Source organism: Cydia splendana, chromosome Z (genome assembly GCF_910591565.1).
Source record: "Cydia splendana chromosome Z, ilCydSple1.2, whole genome shotgun sequence".
Classification (NCBI taxonomy): Eukaryota; Metazoa; Arthropoda; class Insecta; order Lepidoptera; family Tortricidae; genus Cydia; species Cydia splendana.
In genome coordinates, this window is record NC_085987.1 from 46120375 (window position 1) to 46140763 (window position 20389).

Below are 20389 nucleotides of genomic sequence, written 5' to 3' on the forward strand. Positions count from 1 at the left end.
TTCAACGAAAATGTGTTAGTGTGCGTGTTGTGACACTTGTCACTCGTCTGTACACAAAATGAGATCGAGGTTTGCAAGATTTGTCTTTGACGTGTGTCATTTTCTATGTATTTGTGTCGTCATTACAGATTGGATTTTGTATGTAAGTGTGTGAGAAGTGCGACTGTGTGCACCTTTCCCCCCGCGAAAAATGGCAGAAAGATTTGTACGGTAAGATATCGCTTGGGCCCCTCCCTTCCGATGTGTCGGAAGCCGGTGTTGCTCGAAGGCTAATAAATATAAATAAATAAATAAATAAATAAATAATACAGGCATGCCAGTACACATAACACATAGCACGTGCCACACGTGCAAAGAGCTGTTATGCAAGTGTGCCGAGACTGTGCCAGCTAAAGGCATACCACGGCATACTGTGTATTTCCGGCTTTACTGGTATATTATTGATTAACCTCCTTAATATTTTTTTTATTTAGACAGGTGCATACTGTCTGAATGTAGGCTATCTTAGAATTCGAAATTCAAATGAACTAGTTGAAAAACAAATATTTTGGCTTGTTCAGTCATTAAAAATCTGCCGTACGATGAACGTGTATTAATTGAAATCACCAATTTTTATATTTTTCATATTATTTTATTTACCATTGGGGAACTGAAATCTTAGTGAATATTTTTGGATATCAAAATTTTAAGTGTTATCAATATGAGGGAAATCGTTCATATTCAGACTGGACAATGCGGCAACCAGATAGGCGCAAAGGTAACATTTTTCTTTTCACCAGCTGCGTATGCGTAGACGTGCACGTGCGCTAAAATGTTGGACCCGTGCACGCACACGTCTCGCAAGCGGTGTGCCGTCAGGTATAAGCATCTGTATGTGTGTGTGTGCACAGGCCAGGGACGCAGCCATGCGGTAGAATGAGATAGCAATATCACTTGCTCCCTCTAACGCATAAATGCGTCCCTCGTTGGCGTTGGCGTTGGCCCAACGTGAAGAGGAGCCTTAATAGTGTTCACACTGGCACTGTGCGGGTTTGGTAACATAACGTCCTTTGTCTTCGTAGATCTCACGATGTTTTCCTATCCTAGATTGATTTTCTTACTGTTTCCGCCTCTTGACAAGCATACTCCTCATAAGCGGTTAAATTAGCTCCTCGACGCTTAATTATCTAGGGATTTCACATAAGCATTGCGTTTTTGAAGAACCGCATATTGTAGTATCTGATTACGATTTTTTTCGTCTGGCGATATAGCTAATGTATACCGAGGTATAAAGTACCTTCTCCTTTACGGTCTAGCATGATTTGCGTTCTCGCGCGCGACTCCATAGGTACATCTAGCGCGACTTCAAGTATGGACTCGCGCGCGAGAACGCAACTTATGCTAGACCGCCATGTTGACATTTCATAAATGACGATCGAATGGCAGTCGTACTCATCGAAAATACAACACATATTTGAAGCGTATGTGGGAAATAAATATCCCTTATAGCCTGGTAAAAGGTTAATGCATACTTATTCTATAGATCTTCTTCATCTTAGGTACTTATCCTTTTCAGTTCTGGGAAGTGATCTCCGACGAGCATGGGATCGACCCGACGGGTGCCTACCAAGGAGACTCCGACCTTCAGCTAGAACGCATTAACGTCTATTACAACGAGGCTTCTGGCGGCAAATACGTGCCCAGAGCCGTACTAGTAGACCTCGAACCAGGCACCATGGATTCAGTAAGAGCTGGACCTTTTGGCCAGCTCTTCCGACCGGACAACTTCGTCTTTGGACAGTCAGGCGCTGGCAATAACTGGGCGAAAGGCCACTACACCGAAGGCGCGGAATTGGTGGACTCTGTCCTAGATGTGGTAAGAAAGGAAGCTGAAGGCTGCGATTGTCTCCAAGGTTTCCAGCTGACGCATTCGCTTGGAGGCGGAACTGGATCCGGAATGGGCACGTTACTTATCTCCAAAATCAGGGAAGAGTACCCTGATCGCATTATGAATACGTTCTCCGTCGTTCCAAGCCCCAAAGTTTCAGATACGGTGGTAGAACCATATAATGCTACGCTATCAGTGCATCAGTTGGTGGAAAATACAGACGAGACGTTTTGTATTGACAATGAAGCGCTGTATGATATCTGCTTTAGAACGCTGAAGTTAAGCACGCCGACGTATGGAGATCTGAATCATTTAGTGTCGGCGACTATGTCCGGAGTGACGACTTGTTTAAGATTCCCTGGGCAGCTGAATGCTGATTTGAGGAAGCTAGCAGTCAATATGGTTCCCTTTCCAAGGCTGCACTTCTTTATGCCTGGCTTTGCGCCACTAACTTCACGTGGAAGTCAACAGTATAGAGCTCTGACAGTCCCAGAGCTAACGCAGCAGATGTTCGACGCTAAAAACATGATGGCGGCGTGCGATCCACGCCACGGTCGCTACCTTACCGTTGCTGCCATCTTCCGCGGCCGCATGTCCATGAAAGAAGTTGACGAGCAGATGCTCAACATCCAGAACAAGAACAGCACGTATTTCGTGGAATGGATTCCTAATAATGTGAAAACTGCTGTGTGCGACATACCCCCTCGCGGCCTCAAAATGTCTGCTACTTTTATTGGGAATACTACAGCTATTCAAGAGCTTTTCAAGAGAATATCTGAGCAATTCACAGCCATGTTTAGGCGTAAGGCTTTCCTCCACTGGTACACTGGTGAAGGTATGGATGAGATGGAGTTCACGGAGGCGGAAAGCAACATGAATGATCTGGTCTCCGAGTACCAGCAGTACCAGGACGCCACGGCTGATGACGAAGGGGAGTTTGACGAAGATATTGAAGAATAAGTGTTTTGTCCGTTTTGTCTAATAGTTGTGTTGTCACTGTTACGTCCTAAGCAATTGTATTTGTAATAAATTTCTATTAAAATATTGCCTTATTATTTTTTACTTTTGAGCCTGAATGGTCGTGTTTATTACACGACTGCCCAAAGAAAAGAGTGTATTGTTTTCAGCGTTCATGTTTGTATGTATGTGAGTTTCTTTATTCCACCTTAACTTCTGATAGCCTTAACCGATTTAGACGTATGTTACATCATTAGAATCCTTACGTCATCCCGGGTGACATAGGCTATGTGACGTCATTATAAAAACAATATGGCGGACTTAATACGCCATATTACGCAACCTTTAGAAAAAAATATCGTGCAAACCTATCGAGTAGGGTATCAAAATGAAGGGCTGTGAAAGCCGATTAATAATATATACGCAACATGTGGGTTTAAGTTTAACCCTTTATAAGGCCCCATTTATACAGATATGCTACGTGAAAGTTAAATACACTACCATGTTTCTAATGCACTGGGGAACACATCTACGCCAAAAAAAAAACGAAATCATTAAGAAAAACATGTGGTCAATATATGCACTCAGCCTGTTAGCACAGTACACTAAGAACAGTAGTGAATCTAAGGCCGCTCGGCAAGTTATTTGCCTACTCTTGCGTTGGCGCTTAGGGTTGTCACTTTTATTTTTAGTTAAATATTTGCGTATTATGAGTAGCACTACGTTTCTATTTATTATAATTTATAATATAATGAAATGTTCTATCAATTCATAAATGAAGTATAATTAAATAGTATTTTATGCAATCGTGATATAGTACTAGAGAGCTTTTCAGTCGAGTACCGTGTTTTACCGCCTGAGTCAGGTACGAGATTGAAAAGCTTCATTATATCACTATGTATACAATACTTTTTCTACGAGTCAACAAAAATAATACTTTCGGCTCGATTCGGAAAATGAATTAGAATTTGACTTCAACAAGTTACGATACGGATAATTTAAAGATATTTGTAAGATAGATATGTCAAATTTGACGTTTCCGCGATTCTGGAGGTCCTCTTGAACGATTTCGACAAGTTATGACTTAGATATCCAAGTCACATCTAGTCGATATCTAATGTAGATCTAGTTGATCTCTAAATCGTCTCAAGATCTTGTGATTATCTCGAAATCCGAATAGGCCTGAAACTTGTAGAATCATACAAACAACCCAAACCAAAAGTATACAGCTAACAGCGCGAGCAGCCGCGATACTTTCATACTGGTACGCGCCCCGGCCACCGCGCCCAGCGCGTTGGTCAACGACACCTTCTCGTAACTCATGAGGCCCTGGTACTTGATCCGCGCTAAATTAATTTTTTAGACAGTTGTTTTCTCGATTTTGCCCACCGTAGCCTATGGAGACTAACAAGCAACACTAAGTGGTTTTCGTAGTCTATGGATATTGCTATATTAAGGGTGTCACATGCGCGTTACTGACTTATGAACCAATTGTTTCTACTATACAACCTAAAATAAATAATTAATTTGAGCTATGGTTTTGTTTCGTCCTCTTGATCGCGGCGAGCTGTGATTGGCCAATTTCATTATAGTTGACTAAACTGTATCGAAATGAATATTATAGTTGAGTTGGGAGCCCATACATTAAAAATACCCAATTGCAGTTTGGTATAAGAAATCTTAATTCAAGAATTACAGTCGACGAGTAGAAAAAATACTATTGCCTGTATTCGAAGTCATGATCAAAAAAATTAAGGCCTACCGATACCGTCAGAGTAGACAAATGCGAGCGGGCGGGCAGCGTACTCGAATGCACGCGATCATAGTCGCGGGACGGCCCACACTGCCGCCACCGTATTCCCCCGTATATTATGCTAATGTGTGCGTGGCAGCGCGTGCGTACACGGCGCCCCGCGCGCACGCACACATTCAAGCCGGTAGCGGCACATTTCTATGAAGATTCACTACTGTTCTTGTACTGTGCTGTTAGTGCACTTGAGTTTTCAGATGATCTGTTTCCAATACCCCTATTCATTGACATTGACATAACAAACATAAGGTGCTCTGTACAGACTGGCGTTTAATTGACTACATACGGTAAATCGAACATTATTGTGTATCTTGTAGTGGGTAGGATTAATATACGAATATCACTGAAAAAATTATAAGCTCTTGCAATTCACGATGGAGAGTGGATTTATCAAAATTAGACCTTGTCATCATACCAATAAGAGTCTCGCTACTCGCCATCGTGAATTGCAAGAGCTATAATTCAAATTATTAGATACAGCGACGTGTATTTAGGGTTCCGTACCCAAAGGGTAAAACGGGACCCTATTACTAAGACTTCGCTGTCCGTCCGTCCGTCCGTCCGTCCGTCCGTCCGTCTGTCACCAGGCTGTATCTCACGAACCGTGATAGCTAGACAGTTGAAATTTTCACAGATGATGTATTTCTGTTGCCGCTATAACAACAAATACTAAAAACAGAATAAAATAAAGATTTAAATGGGGCTCCCATACAACAAACGTGATTTTTGACCAAAGTTAAGCAACGTCGGGAGTGGTCAGTATTTGGATGGGTGACCGTTTTTTTTTTTTTGCTACTTTTTTTTTTTGCATTATGGTACGGAACCCTTCGTGCGCGAGTCCAACTCGCACTTGCCCGGTTTTTTTTAATAGTATAATGGAAACAATGACGATAGCTTGCTTCCCTTGACAGGCATAGTGCATAAATTGACCACATACTATAGATTAATTAATTACACAAAAATTAAATACTGACCGAAAAAGTATGAACGAGGAAAGAAAGCCTGATATATTCGCTATATAATACCATTATAGTTAAATAATAAAGAGGATGTTCTTCTCCGTAAATGTTTATTAACTAAGTGGTTTCCAAATCGTCTCTGCCTTATAAAGGGTTAAGTTTGAGAAAGTAAGAATTGACAAAATATGTTAAGAAAAGCTTATCTCATAAAACCAAATATTATTATTGAATGGGACATTAAAAAGAAGGGGTTTGACCGCTGATCATAAAAAAATATAATTTTATTATATTAGGTACAGTATACTACTCATAGTTTTTAATACACCTTCTAAATTGCGCTAATGGAATCGAAAAGTTTAAAATATAGCTTCTATTTATTAATCGATATGATGCAGTCTCTCTAAGCTAACTCTGCACCAACTTTGGTAGAACAAATTGTGAAAGTATCAGTATATTTTATTTAATTTTAACATTTATGATGATGATATTTTCACACTTTGTCTTAGCGAATGCTATGCAAAGTCAGCTTGGTATTTTCTGGATAAATGATTTCTTCTAAAAAAAATTGTAGATTCTTTCCTAGGACGCCCGACGTACGTGGCGCGCTGTACGCGTTCCAAAACCGGGCGCCTTCGGTGTCCTCATACTAAAAGCGTCGGGCGTAGCCCGACGTACGTGACACGCTGTACGCTTACCAAAGCCGGGCGCCTTTCTGCGTCCTCATACTCAAAGCGTCGGGCGTAGCCCGACGTACGTGGCGCGCTGTACGCGTTCCAAAACCGGGCGCTCGCATACTAATAGAGTCGGGCGTAGGTAGCCCGACGTACGTGGCGCGCTGCGCGCGGTCCAAAGCCAGGCGCCTTCGACCTTCTCATACTAAAAGTGTCGGGCGTAGCCCGACGTACGTGACACGCTGTACGCTTGCCAAAGCCGGGCGCTTTCAGCGTTCTCATACTCAAAGCGTCGGGCATAGCCCGACGTACGTGGCGCGCTGCGCGCGGTCCAAAGCCAGGCGCCTTCGACCTTCTCATACTAAAAGTGTCGGGCGTAGCCCTACGTACGTGACACGTTGTACGCTTACTAAAGCTGGGCGCCTTTGGCGCCCTCATACTCAAAGCGTCGGGCATAGCCCGACGTACGTGGCGCGCTGCGCGCGGTCCAAAGCCAGGCGCCTTCGACCTTCTCATACTAAAAATGTCGGGCGTAGCCCTACGTACGTGACACGTTGTACGCTTACTAAAGCTGGGCGCCTTTGGCGCCCTCATACTAAAGCGTCGGGCGTAGCGCGACGTACGTGGCGCGTTGTACGCTTACCGAACCCGGGCGCCTTCGGCGCCCTCACACTTAAAGCGACGTACGTGGCGCGCTGTACGCGTTCCAAAGCCAGGCGCCTTCGACCTTCTCATACTAAAAGAGTCGGGCGCAGCCCGACGTACGAGACACGCTGCACGTTTACCAAAACCAGGCGCCTTCGGCGTTCTCATACTCAAAGCGTCGGGCATAGCCCGACGTACGTGGCGCGCTGCGCGCGGTCCAAAGCCAGGCGCCTTCGACCTTCTCATACTAAAAGTGTCGGGCGTAGCCCTACGTACGTGACACGTTGTACGCTTACCAAAGCTGGGCGCCTTTGGCGCCCTCATACTAAAGCGTCGGGCGTAGCGCGACGTACGTGGCGCGCTGAACGCTTACCAAACCCGGGTGCTTTCGGCGCCCTCATACTTAAAGCGTTGGGTGTACCCCGACGTACGTGGCGCGCTGCACTCGTTCCAAAGCCAGGCGCCTTCGGCGCCCTCATACTAAAAGAGTCGACGTACGTGACACGTTGTACGCTTACCAAATCTGGGCGCTGGAGGCGCCCTCATACTAAAGGAGTCGGGCGTAGCCCGACGTATGTGACGCGCTGCACGCGGTCCAAAGCCAGGTGCAAATCATAAAACATATGGTTGGTTTAAAAAATCTAAAAAGTATAAAATAAAATAAATTAATTATAAATTAAAAAACACGACTGCGAAAAAGCGAACTGAAAAGACAAAAATAATTTATAGTTGTGTTAGTTACCCAGTCACATGATTGATATTTTTCATTGACTGTACCTGTGTATTTTATTTCGATTGCAGTCGGGGACCTTTTAAATGGGAAAATGTCAATACATCAAGGTCCCCGACTGCAATTGAAATAAAATACACAGGTACAGTCAATGAAAAATATCAATCATGTGACTGGGTAACTAACACAACTATAAATTATTTTTGTCTTTTCAGTTCGCTTTTTCGCAGTCGTGTTTTTTAATTTATAATTAATTTATTTTATTTAGATTCCGGTTCGTTAGCCAAATATCATAATGTGTTCCTAGAATATCAGAATGTCAAAACAGATTATTCTCATAATGTCTAAAGCTCGAAATGACTTACCTACGCCTACTTCTTAAACTTACCGTATTCTTAATATGACTATTAGTCTGTTCGAGAAACGAAAACCGGCCAAGTGCGAGTTAGACTCGCGTTTCAAGGGTTCCGTACATAAGTCCGACTTACGCTTGAATGCACATTTCTAATAGGTAGACTATTTTGAGTATTTTTTTCTAAATTTTAGACCCCGTAGTTTCGGAGATAAAGGGGGGGGGGGGGTGGTCATTTTTTGGCTATTTTCTTATAGTCGTATCATCGAGAGCGTGGAATTGCATATGTAGTAGTATTGTTTGTTTACAGGCATTCTATATTTGAATTTTCTATTTTCTTGTACTATCAGCATACAACCACTACAAATGCAATTCCATCTTCTCGATAATTCAACTATAAATAACTTCGAACCTATGTATTTTAAAATTATGAAAAAATATGTCCATCTTTGGGTCACTAATTTGCATATGTGTACCAAATTTCATCTTAATTGGTCCAGTAGTTTCCGAGAAAATAGGCTGTGACAAACGGACAGACAGACAGACGCACGAGTGATCCTATAAGGGTTCCGTTTTTTCCTTTTGAGGTACGGAACCCTAAAAACGGTGAAAAATAGAGATAATACGCGATATATAATATCTCTATTTTTCACCGTTTTCCGTTTCTCGAAAAGACTATATAATTCATTTAGACTTACAGGCCTAATCGGATTTCGAGATAATCACAAGATCTTGAGACGATTTAGAGATCAACTAGATCTACATTAGATATCGACTAGATGTGACTTGGATATCTAAGTCATAACTTGTCGAAATCGTTCAAGAGGACCTCCAGAATCGCGGAAACGTCAAATTTGACATACCTATCTTACAAATATCTTTAAATTATCCGTATCGTAACTTATTGAAGTCTAGTAGAAATCTAATTCATTTTCCGAATCGAGCCGTCTGTCGCGTTTTGATAAATTTTCAATTCTACCATTTTCTCAAAATGTCTAAAACTTGACTTGATCATGCTTTGATGAATTACTTAATTTCCGAAAATGTCTAAAAATCAAATTAACAAGATACAAAAACGTCACATTGTGTAAATATATAAAACTCAGTATCAATGGAAAATAATTAAAATTGTTGAAGTTTACCCTTTCGCCGCCATTGACTTGACATGAAGTCCGAACATTTCGTGCCCTACACGCCACGACTTGATATCAAGTCGTAGTTTTGGTCAGGTTTGTATACGAGCAATTTTTGACATGGCGCTGATGACCTTTATGACGTGGCGGCGAAAAGATTGATTATCAACGGCATCCCAATTTTCGTCTTGTTACTACTGCCAAAGAGCATATAATCACTACGTTCTAATGACTACTGCGTGGTTAAAATTTTTTTTAGGTATTATGAGACAGTGTCATTTTGATTTTTGGGCCTGTCAACATAATTCGGTACCTTTTTGAAGTTATTGTTCATTTTACCCCTTCCAGGGCACTATGTCCAAAGGTCAAACGTCCAAGGAGTCAATATGTCCAAGGGTCAAAACGTCCAAGGAGTCAATATGTCCAAAGAGTCAACACGTCCAAGGGTCAAAACGTCCAGGGAGTCAATATACCCAAGGAGTTAAAACGTCCAAAGAGTCAAACCAACTATACAATTTGGATATCGGATGTAATGTGTTAATGTTATTATGACATTTTATTGTATTGAAAATAAGTCAATTTGGGGATTTAGGCATTTTGGAACAAAGACAATTTGAGATTTAGTAAAATATGTAAAAGGGCATTATGATACATTTTTGTCTTTCCGTGACCATAGCTGGTGCAACTCAGCTGAAACGTCGGAATTAAAGGTAAAAACAATGAAATTATATCGCGGTAGACTAGTTTGCGTAATTAAATATGTGTACAAAACGCGAGAGTTTAGTGACATATATGATATTTGGTTGTAACGAACCGGAATCTTTATTTACTGTGCGGTTTCTCAAATATTTGGGTGGGTCCACTTCATGATAGGTGCATCTAGTGCATCTAAGGAACGCAGTGATTAAATCTTCCAAAGGAAATCTTTTGTTCAGAGAACGCCGTATTTGACCTTTAAGGCCTGTGCACACCGGCTGCGTGTGCGTGACGTGTACGTGCGCGTGCGGCGTTGTAGTATACAGATCCTTATGAGAGACGGCACACCGCTTGCGTGACGTGTGCGTGTGCAGCTCCAACATTTTAGCGCAAGCGCACGTGCACGTCACGCACACGCAAGCCGGTGTGCACAGGCCTTTAATGTATTGGGTAGTATGACAGGGTAAAATAAATTCATTACACGTAACACCATTTATTATCAGACAGAAGTATATACTTAGACGAAGGCGTGGTACATGATAGCAATCCGAGCCGACTGGGTGAACAACAATTCTGCCAAGCCAAAATAACCCCTCGGCGTCTAGTCAACTCTATGGGGTGCTGCTCGACGCAACGTACAACGACGCAACTGCGCAGCGACGCCAATTTCCATAGCGCTGACTAGCCGACGACGCTCGAAAGACGCTAGTGTGGGTGGCCCTTACACTCCTGACATTAGGTCCATATCAGCTACGATTCCTAAGATGGTAAAGTCGGACCAAAAAAACGCTGCAGCGGATTTGATAGTCCACGCGGTGCAAGTGTCATTCATACGTTATAATTTCATAGAAGTTTGACGTTTAATCTAACACTTCACTGCGTGGGCTATCAAATCCGCTGAAGACTATTCTTGGTCTGACTCTATCAGGTATCATATCTTCTTCATATTGTCGGCTCAGACGCAAAGTAACTTACTATTAAATCGTATAACATTAATATTTAATAATATAACTTAATAATACAAGCTCAATGAAATTTGATTCCATTGATAGGAATGCGCATTAAATCCGTTAATTGTGTGCATTTTAAAATTACGTATAATTGCGTTTTTTTATGGATTTTGATGTCGAGAGACTTTGGGAAGACTTTTAATTACAATAGGGTATTTGACTGTACGGTCAGCCAAGAAAGTGGTCTACCACTTTTCGACTCTATCAATCAGATGAGTTCGGAGTCGAAAAGTGGTAGACCACTTTCTTGGCTGATTTAAAATAAATTATTTTACACCATTCATGAAATAAAGTACCAGAATATTAATAGAGAAACATAGACAGCAGTTATTTTAAGACACAATTTCTATTTTAAACCCGTTTAAAACTATAAAGAGTAGGTAATTTCGTCAGGTGACAAGCGAAAGTCACTAATTACTAAAAAAAAATAAAGAAAAATCGACCTTCTTATAGTACTAATATGGTTCACTATGGCTATGAACTTGTGGTGGTAATTAGTGAGTTTTGCTTGTCACCTGGCGATTTGATTGTGCCGTCACATGCTTGTGTTTCATATAGGTAATTTCCATAGTAGCAAAATCGTTTTGACGGTTCGAAAAAAGAAACTGATTTGACTAGTAGTCAAATAGCCTATTATTAAAAAGTAAACAATTACTTACTGAAAAACAAAAAATATTAAGTAACTTTGACATAAAAATAATTATTTCATGTTAATGATCAAAAATGAAGACTGAAATAATATCTGGAGAATATCAATCTTCTAGAAACAAATTTTTGTTGTGTATTGGCCCTTTTACACGAGCATGACAAGTGACAACAGTCATTTAACTCACGTGGAACTGACAGTTATGCCATGGCCATAAAGACAGTGACAGTCGACAAATACTAAAATTACGGTGATTTGTCAATGTCAAATAACAATTGTCAAGTTGGTATAACAAGGTCTCGGTCGTGACACAATTTTCTTGAACTATACTTGAACCGTTAAAATGTCACATAATTCGCTCATTTCTTTTAAAATCACGTTCGTAGCAAAAAGTATTGTACCTACATTGGAAATCCAAAGGTGTGTTTTAGTTTTCCCGCCGCTCTCGAATTAGTACCGTTCCGAATGTGAACATAACTTAGGAAATAATTATTTACTAATTTAGTGCTTTGTTACGAGTAGGTACGACAAAAAAGTTACAAAATAAATTATGAATCTGTTAGTGCAGCCAAGGACCTATAAGTACCTTATTTTAATCACTGTAATATTCAGCCATCACTTATTTAGAGACCGTACCATGAGTCACTGACAGTGTCAAAACTGACATATACTTACAGTAACGTCTACGTAATTTACTTTCTACACATCTCGCTCGCACTACCATGCGAGTACGAGCGAGGTGCATAGAAAATAAGTTACCTTCTTGATAGCGTCTATGTCAGTGTCAAACTGGTGGTAGCCACATAGGTACCTAGTCTAAGTTAGTCACTTGACTCACTTGACATCAATTTTACAATAAAAAACATTTGAATAAGTTTATTTAGGCCATATTGAATCAAAACTTAAATATCTTAAAATATCACTTGTAAAATAATGTGGGATTCTGTTATAAAAATGTGCATTGTCGCCACACTATTATGGCCAAGCTGAAAAAATATAGGCACACAAAATGTAAAAAAACATGTTAATATTTTACTAAGGAATCCAAAAAAGCTGTGTATATAAATAAACAAATAATATCAACACACTGCTGGTATCGTGCCTAACCCTGAATTAATTTTAAATAATGACAAGCTTGCATTCTTTAAAATATTATAATGTCAATAAATTCTTCGTTGGCCAAGTGAAGTATTGAAAGAAAATTGGAAACTACACAGTAGATTAAATATTCGAGAAACACATTTATGTCTATAAGTTTATATAAATACTGATATCATCTACAAACAGTTACGATTATAATATATTGATTAAAACGGACACATTATGTTGAATAAAAAATAGCGAGATAGCGAACGTTAAAATCACTTGGTCTATATTTAGTAGAAACTTTGTTCTTCATTGATAACAGTGTTTTATTCACGTTAAACGCATTAACAGTTAGGTATATACGATTTGCACATGCGCACTGTAGTATAAATAGCGTTTTGAACATTTTGTAGAATTTATTTATTATTTAGATAATCTTTACCGTAATCATGACGGATAAATATCTGGCCTGTATTTAGAATATTTTTTTTAATATTCCGAGAATTTTGAAATGTTTATACAATAATTCAACACACTATTTTATGTCGCACGAACAATAAAAAATAGAATATGCATTAATGCATCATAATACTGTCGGTTAATGACGGATTGGCACAAGTTATTTTTCTATAATTACAAATATAGGTCGAAAAATACATTTTAAATACTTTTAAATAAAAGGGATTGGTCTTGAACGGACCGAAATATCTTTTTAATCACAATTTGTTTATGTAAATAGGAAAAATCTGTATAAATAGAAGCGTGCGTGACACGAGTTCATGTAGATAAATAGACTTGTGTTTATTTATTGAATATGGATTATTCTTTTATAACTTTTCAGTTTAATAAATTTTTATTTATTAAAACCTTCCTGTCGTAATTTTATATTTAGACAAAGAGCCATTTGCTCTGCAAACTCGTATACCTTATAATCAACACGTGCTTCTAGCCAAAGATCCTGAATTTATTTAAAAGACTTGAGTTTTACCACATACATAACAATATTCAAACTGCGTAGGAGGATGACGATTCCAAAATTACTTCTCACATTGACTCATGTCTGCACTATAGACAAATCAATACTTATTATGTTAAAATCAAGCGCATTAATTGACGTAAACTAGGGACCACCTAAAACTTTTGACAAATATACAAGTTTTCAATATTGACATTAGTTAATGTCAGAAATCTTGTCCCAGGGTACCCTTAGTTACATGGCGATAGTATTACTAACAATTGCATAATTTACAATTCGAATACTGGCTAAACCTTAAATAACTTAGATAATTTCGTTTTAATAGAACATCACAGTTATATGATAAGAGGACTGGTTCGACGAATGCGGATCCCCGAGAAATGATGTTAACTAACGTTTTTCTGTGAAGTGAAGCTACCTTTTGAAGGACTCTTATAAAGTGTCTCCAGATCTAGCAAATGCGACGCTCGTTGAGTCACTTGACAATTCTCTGTCTTAATTTCTAAGAGTTCGATGTAACGCAGGTAAAGTCCGACAACAAATTATTGAGGGCGCCACTTCCTACGTAACTGCCTCATGTTTGACGTAAAATGCTTAAACATGGCAACAATTTAGTATGTTTTTTTTTAGTTTCATTTAATTTCTTTCTACTATTTTATGTCGCACTATTTCCAGCTTCATTGTTTCTTTGCTGGGCCAATAATACCATATTGTGATAGTCATTGTCAGGTGACAATTTTCAACATGGTTAAATGGACAAGCATTAAAAAAAATAAAATGTAGTTCCAAGATATCGGTATTGTCAATTTAACAAACATATTAGCGATATGTGATTCGTCTCGCCTAGTCCTGTTAAGAAGCGTCCGTTTAAATCGGTAAGTACCATTAATCAACTACTTTACAACATCATTATACCTACAAAATTTGTTAATTCCTAAATATGTAATTTAGAATAGAAATCGCTATTTACAAGTTTAAAAAATAGGTAGAACCGAGCGTCTGAGCAGTCCCTGTTTATCAAAAACTTGTAACTTGTAATACAAGTGGAAGTCCCTTTTTGACAGCTTTTTTTTAGAAAGGGACTTCCACTTGTATTACAAATTACAAGCTTTTGATAAACAGGGCACAGAACTGAGGATATTGCGTACTTTTAATCTAGATGACAGATGTCATACTAGCTTCGAGCAACACGGAAGGGAGGCGGCATTCGCACTATTTCCCCTCTGCCTAGGTACAAGATCAACTGATCTAGCGCGGGTAATAAAACTAGTTGTGCTCGGATTTTTCACTAGACCGAGTCCAGACGCGCGCGTGATCACAGCAGCAGGAAAAATGCCTAATTGCTCGGTTTTTTGTCGTAAAAAGAGGTCGGAGACATCAAATTTACAAAAAGAAGGTGTTACATTTCACATGTAATATTGTTTTACATATCATACGTTTAATTACATTTAAAAACACAATTATTATATTTTAGTCTCATGTAATTGTTGGATTTATCGATTTTGCTCGCCCAGTACAAATTGCGGATCGGTCGAGCGACAAATCCGACTTCTCATCTGTAAGAACACAATAAAATACTTCGACGAAAATGTGTTAGTGTGCATGTTGTGACACTTGTGACTCGTCCGTACACAAAAAGAGATCGAGGTTTGCAAGATTTGTCTTTGACGTGTGTCATTTTCTATGTATTTGTGTCGTTATTACAGATTGGCTTTTGTATGTAAGTGTGTGAGAAGTGCGACTGTGTGCACCTTTCCCCCCGCAAAAAATGGCAGAAAGATTTGTACGGTAAGATATCGCTTGGGCCCCTCCCTTCCGATGTGTCGGAAGCCGGTGTTGCTCGAAGCATACTAGTGTATTTTAAAATTGCAAGGTTATCAATTGCCCTAATTATTCTAATTTTGTAAAATAAATTAAAATAGTAAGAAGCTTAAGCCGAATCTTTTAGGTTTGAAATCATATATTTCTGTATTAAACTGTTGGACCCCATAGATTTGGTCGTTTTAGATTTTATATTGTATGCTATAAATTATTTGTTATTAAATGAGCTCTGTGAAATTTATTTTATTTTAACTGCTGTTCTGTATTTTGAAAATTGCTGCTAAACAAATTTATAAAACCCGCATCTTCATGCTCGACATATATACGTATAAAATAAAACCCTGTCTGTTGGCAACACTTAAGGATAGTTTTACGTTAGGAGAAGTTATTTTCATATAGCTATTACATATATTTTTCACATTTATGTAGTAGCTGCCAAATTGATCAGTGTGTTACCAACTTAAGTAAATATGAAGCTTAGTTGCATTGCAAAATATAAGTTGAAAAATCATAGAAACAGTTTAAAATTTAACCACTAAGAATTAGTACTAATGTGCTTCATGTAAAACTATTTCGTGCGAATACATAGTTTACTCTTACTTGGGTATCATAAATAAGAAATCGTATACAATTGAATATCTTGGCTTAATCACTATGCTATTTGGCTACATTTTGGTTAAAAAAAATACCCGTAGGACAATTATTTAGTGGAGCCGGCGTTAGCGTGGGTGGAGTCTTATTGATTAGTAATAACGTTCAATTTCGTATAAAAAATGTCAACATACTAGTCGTAACTTATGCCGTTTTAACTCCGACTCGCACTTACAAAGTTGCTATTTGTTGCGTGTTTGTTATTAACTTATTAGTAAAAATGCTTAAAAATAAATAAACGTAACATAGCGTTAATTAATATTATTAGATTAATACTTGACTCTAAATTGGTACCTAGTTTCTCTCATACTAAAGTGGTAGGTATCAAACATAATATTCCATCATCACATCCTGTGATCCTTTAAGTTTTAGTCGTAGCGTTCGTATTTATACTCTGTACGTATGTACATTCACTGTTGTCAAATACTATACAACTTTCCAACGGACTCCCATTACACCAAGTTGACAATTGTCATCTGACACTGAGCAGTTACTTAAGTTTTGGGTGTCAATGAACATTAGTAACTAGAACTGTCGTTGCCAGCCTATCGACCAAAGAATGCTATGCGAATCGACAGTGTCAGATGTCAGTTGTCACGTTGGTATAACAGCGACCTAATTTGAGTTAATTAAATGAGAACTCTTACTCAATTATTATACAATACATGTTGCCCGTATAATTATGAGAGACTTGTTGGTAAACAAATTAACTTACTGACAGTGTACTTTCAAAGTAATTAATAATATCAGTAAAGAAACAACTTAAACTAAGGAACAATTAATTAAGTATTTCAGTTCTTACGTATCTAAAGTTGAGATTATCGCGAACCGTCCCAAACTTATATTAAATATAGATAACTCAACAACGGTGTGGATTGTAGCCAGAATTTATATTAGATTTATTTTATAAAGCGTTAACCTACATAATTAAGCTCGATACATTTAATTGAATGCTTCTGAAAATTCAGGGTTTGAGTACGAATTAATATAATTTATATAGGTATACAAGTGGTTTACTAATGTGTTGCAGAAAGATTTTTGACATATTTTTGTATTGCATAATGTTACTTGGCATAAATGTCGTTTGGCAGAATTACCTTTCCATATATCATTTAGCATACAATCATTTCGCAGAGTTTTAAAATCCAGAACCATATTTTGGCATACTGTTGATGATCATAATAGTCTTTTAAAAGAGTATTAATTTCGCAGATAAATGTATTGCATAATATTAAGGTAGCATAAAGTTATCAAGATGCATTAAAGTTTATCAGATAACCTAAGCTAACCTAACCCACTTTTCTGGTGGCCGTTCGTTTTGTATGAGGTCGCAGTTCTAACCTAACCTAACCCACTTTTCTGATGGCCGTTCGTTTTGTTTGAGGCCGCAGTTCTAACCTAACCTAACCCACTTTTCTGGGAGCCGTTCGTTTTATACAGGAGGCCGCAGTTACAACCTAACATGATCTTCTTATCTGGCACAGATTCAATTTTGTTTGGGGGTCACAGTTCTTACTTAACGTAATCCACTTTTCTGCAAGTAGAAAAACATTATGCCATAATGAAAGTATGCTGCAGGATGATTATGGTACATAAAATTATGCTAAACCAAAGTCTGCAAAAGTAATCTTCTGCTAAATAATATGCTGCAAAATGTATTGTATGATTAGTAATAATAATGCAAAGTAATATTTATGCCTAATTATCATTCTACTAAAAGTGTTTCTGCGATACATGTTATGCGAAGTGTATTTCTGACAAACAATATTATGCCAGAAGAGGGGAACCCATACAAGTTCACTAATAAGTACTTGTATAGTTGTTTATGTTGTGTCAATCAATGAATCAATGAAAAAGGGACTACTATGACTTCATAAGTCGCAGTGCCGACATAAGAAAAATAACCAAAGTTAGAGACATCCTCACCCACATAGACTTGCAGAAATGGAGGTGGGCAGGCCACACTGTAAGTTGTAAGATCGAAAAATGGAGCCAAAGAATACTTGTGTGGCACCCAAGAGACGGGTCAAGATCTAGAGGCTCACAACTCAAACGATGGGAGGATGAAATAATAACTACTGTAGGACTATTCTGGACAAGACTGGCCAGGCAGAGGAAATACTGGAAAGAGTTGGAAGAGGCCTTTGCCAGCAGGTACACTGAACTACGAGACTTCATTTAAAAATCAATCCAAGCAAATAGATCAAAGTTCAGAAGAAGAGGCTATACAAAATGACTTCATAAGTAAACAATTTGTAATACATATTTATATGTAGGTATGTAATACAAATAGTTTGATATAAAATAAGTAAATATGAACCATTAGAACTAACTAAAATCCGAGCTCAAACTCCAAACCTTGGTATAAACAGACACTTTACGGTTATAGTGAATATAATACAAATGGCTACCTCTATTACATCAATAAAAATGCGTAAGACATCGTGATTCTATCTAATTTAGTTTCTTTATTCCAACATATCATTGCCTGAAGTCAAATTTAAAGTAACGATAGAGAAACTATTTCAAATCTCTATAAGAACCACTAGGAGTTTAAAAGTCTAAAGTGAGCATAGTACCTATATTTATTGTTTTTTCTTCTGACTTTAGCCTGAAACTGGAAAAGAGATAATAAAACTGAAATAATTCCACTGTATTATCCGTAACCGTACTGCCGCCCTCATGCGCCTAGTACGTGACAGTTCCAATAGTCTGCTTCAGCTCATTCCTGGAAATCCTGCTGGTACACTCTGGAGGCACTGGAATGACCTATTATACATATGGAATCTAGAGGCACGGTATATAATTTAATGTAAATAATTAATTGTAATTTTAATGTAATTGTATTTTTTTTGACATGTATTTATTAAGTTTATTTTTAATTTGAAAATGACATTCGTAGTGTATGGGTATTTTATGCCATTTATATTGATTGATTGATTAACTTTCTTCTTCTTCAGTGGTTCCCTCAATGCTAAGAATCGTGACATCATCTCCTTCTGTTGAAGACCAAATTCCTCCATAATTTTTAATATCATTATGCTTCTGTATCTCGCCAAGTGCATGGCCTCGTGCCTCGTGCAGTTTCAATTCAGCTCTACGTTTTAGTTAATGTTGTAAGATATAATTTAGAAAAAACGCCTTAGAGATAAACAATACAGGCTCTGTTAAATTTGACTATTTGTGTAACAAAGTTGTAAGGCAATGATATGATATGCTAAAGAAACTCAGCCCCCTCAGATTGCATTATGTTAACTTACATGTATCATGTGATTGTGTCCCATAGTTTCTTTCATACGTTGCCTCATATTTACAATCAAAATTATAATTAATTAAACTATACTCCTGTAGCTCACGTCGAATTGACAAAAGTTTTCATGTCCAAGTCTATTACGTTACCAATGACTTGTTTTGATGTACTTTATTGAAACAAGATGTTTATAGTACATTACGATACAAGTGCGAAAAGTGGGAAATTCGCAACGAGTGGCGATAAATTGGAACACAACCGAAGGGAGTGTTTTAAATCGACACGACTTGCGAATTACCTTTTCGCACGTGTACCTATTGTACAATGTTTTACAGTAGGTACATATGGCCCTTTAAATTTTTGACATAGGCACATATTTTAAAACGACATTTTGAAATGACATGAAGTTTGGCATGAACATTCAAGTAACATATATCTACGTCTGGTACCTACTAGTTTTATTTGCTAGATATTAAACTTAATACTTACAAAGAAATTAGGGCGAGTAAAAATTTGACATACAAAACGCTGTAATTTCTTTGTATAACCAATTTTAGCAACGAAAACTAATACAGGCATAGATATATATGTTACGTAAATGTTGATGCCATAGTTTATGTAACATGCAGTTTATGTGTGGCATGTCGTTTTAAAATGAGAGGGTAATTAAGATTATAACTGGCGCGGATTTTTGATTAGTAGGTATGTCTTAAATAATCATCATTGTCATTCCCACAAGCTCTGTCACGTCGAGATATTTGCAATTCCATTGGTAACAAAATAAACATGTATATCTCCCTACGTTCACAACCTATCCACAATTTGCTAACGAACTGCCATCCCTACTCATTCCATGCTGGCAATAAAACACTAACCGATGAAACCCGTAAAAGCATTGTTTTTTTTTGGTGACACCAAATCGCCATAAACCGCAATTGTTTTGCGCGGGAGTTGCTATTCACAAACCCCAATCTGTATAAAAACCAGACGCCTATTTCACCATTCTGACAATTGACACCTGACACAGACAATGTTCTGTACATTTCCAGCAAGCCTAATATGAACGCCTTTTTATCATCTGTCACCATGCCTGTCACGTTCTAACAAGTGTGAAGGTGCAAAGGTGATG

At 38.1% G+C, this 20389-nt stretch overlaps 1 protein-coding gene and 1 long non-coding RNA gene across 2 annotated transcripts; one reads left to right on the top strand and one right to left on the bottom strand.

The window, feature by feature from the left end:
• The first annotated feature begins 554 nt into the window (after positions 1–554).
• On the top strand, positions 555–2909 carry LOC134804958 (tubulin beta chain-like). The gene is made up of 2 exons (XM_063778252.1): positions 555–757; positions 1556–2909. Exons 1-2 carry the CDS (start codon positions 701–703, stop codon positions 2825–2827), a joined length of 1329 nt encoding a protein of 442 aa, XP_063634322.1. The 5' UTR covers positions 555–700; the 3' UTR covers positions 2828–2909.
• An 8987-nt stretch (positions 2910–11896) lies between these two features.
• Positions 11897–14714, bottom strand: LOC134804159 (uncharacterized). The gene is made up of 2 exons (XR_010146081.1): positions 14671–14714; positions 11897–14548 (listed from the first exon to the last, which is right to left on the bottom strand). It is a non-coding gene; the product is annotated as an uncharacterized LOC134804159 (long non-coding RNA).
• Positions 14715–20389: the final 5675 nt, after the last annotated feature.

Excerpts from the sequence above, each read along its gene's own strand:
- LOC134804958 (XM_063778252.1), top strand. The coding sequence starts at position 701 with ATGAGGGAAATCGTTCATATTCAGACTGGACAATGCGGCAACCAGATA. Across the intron at positions 758-1,555 it reads GCAACCAGATAGGCGCAAAG|TTCTGGGAAGTGATCTCCGA; the intron begins GTAACATTTTTC and ends TATCCTTTTCAG.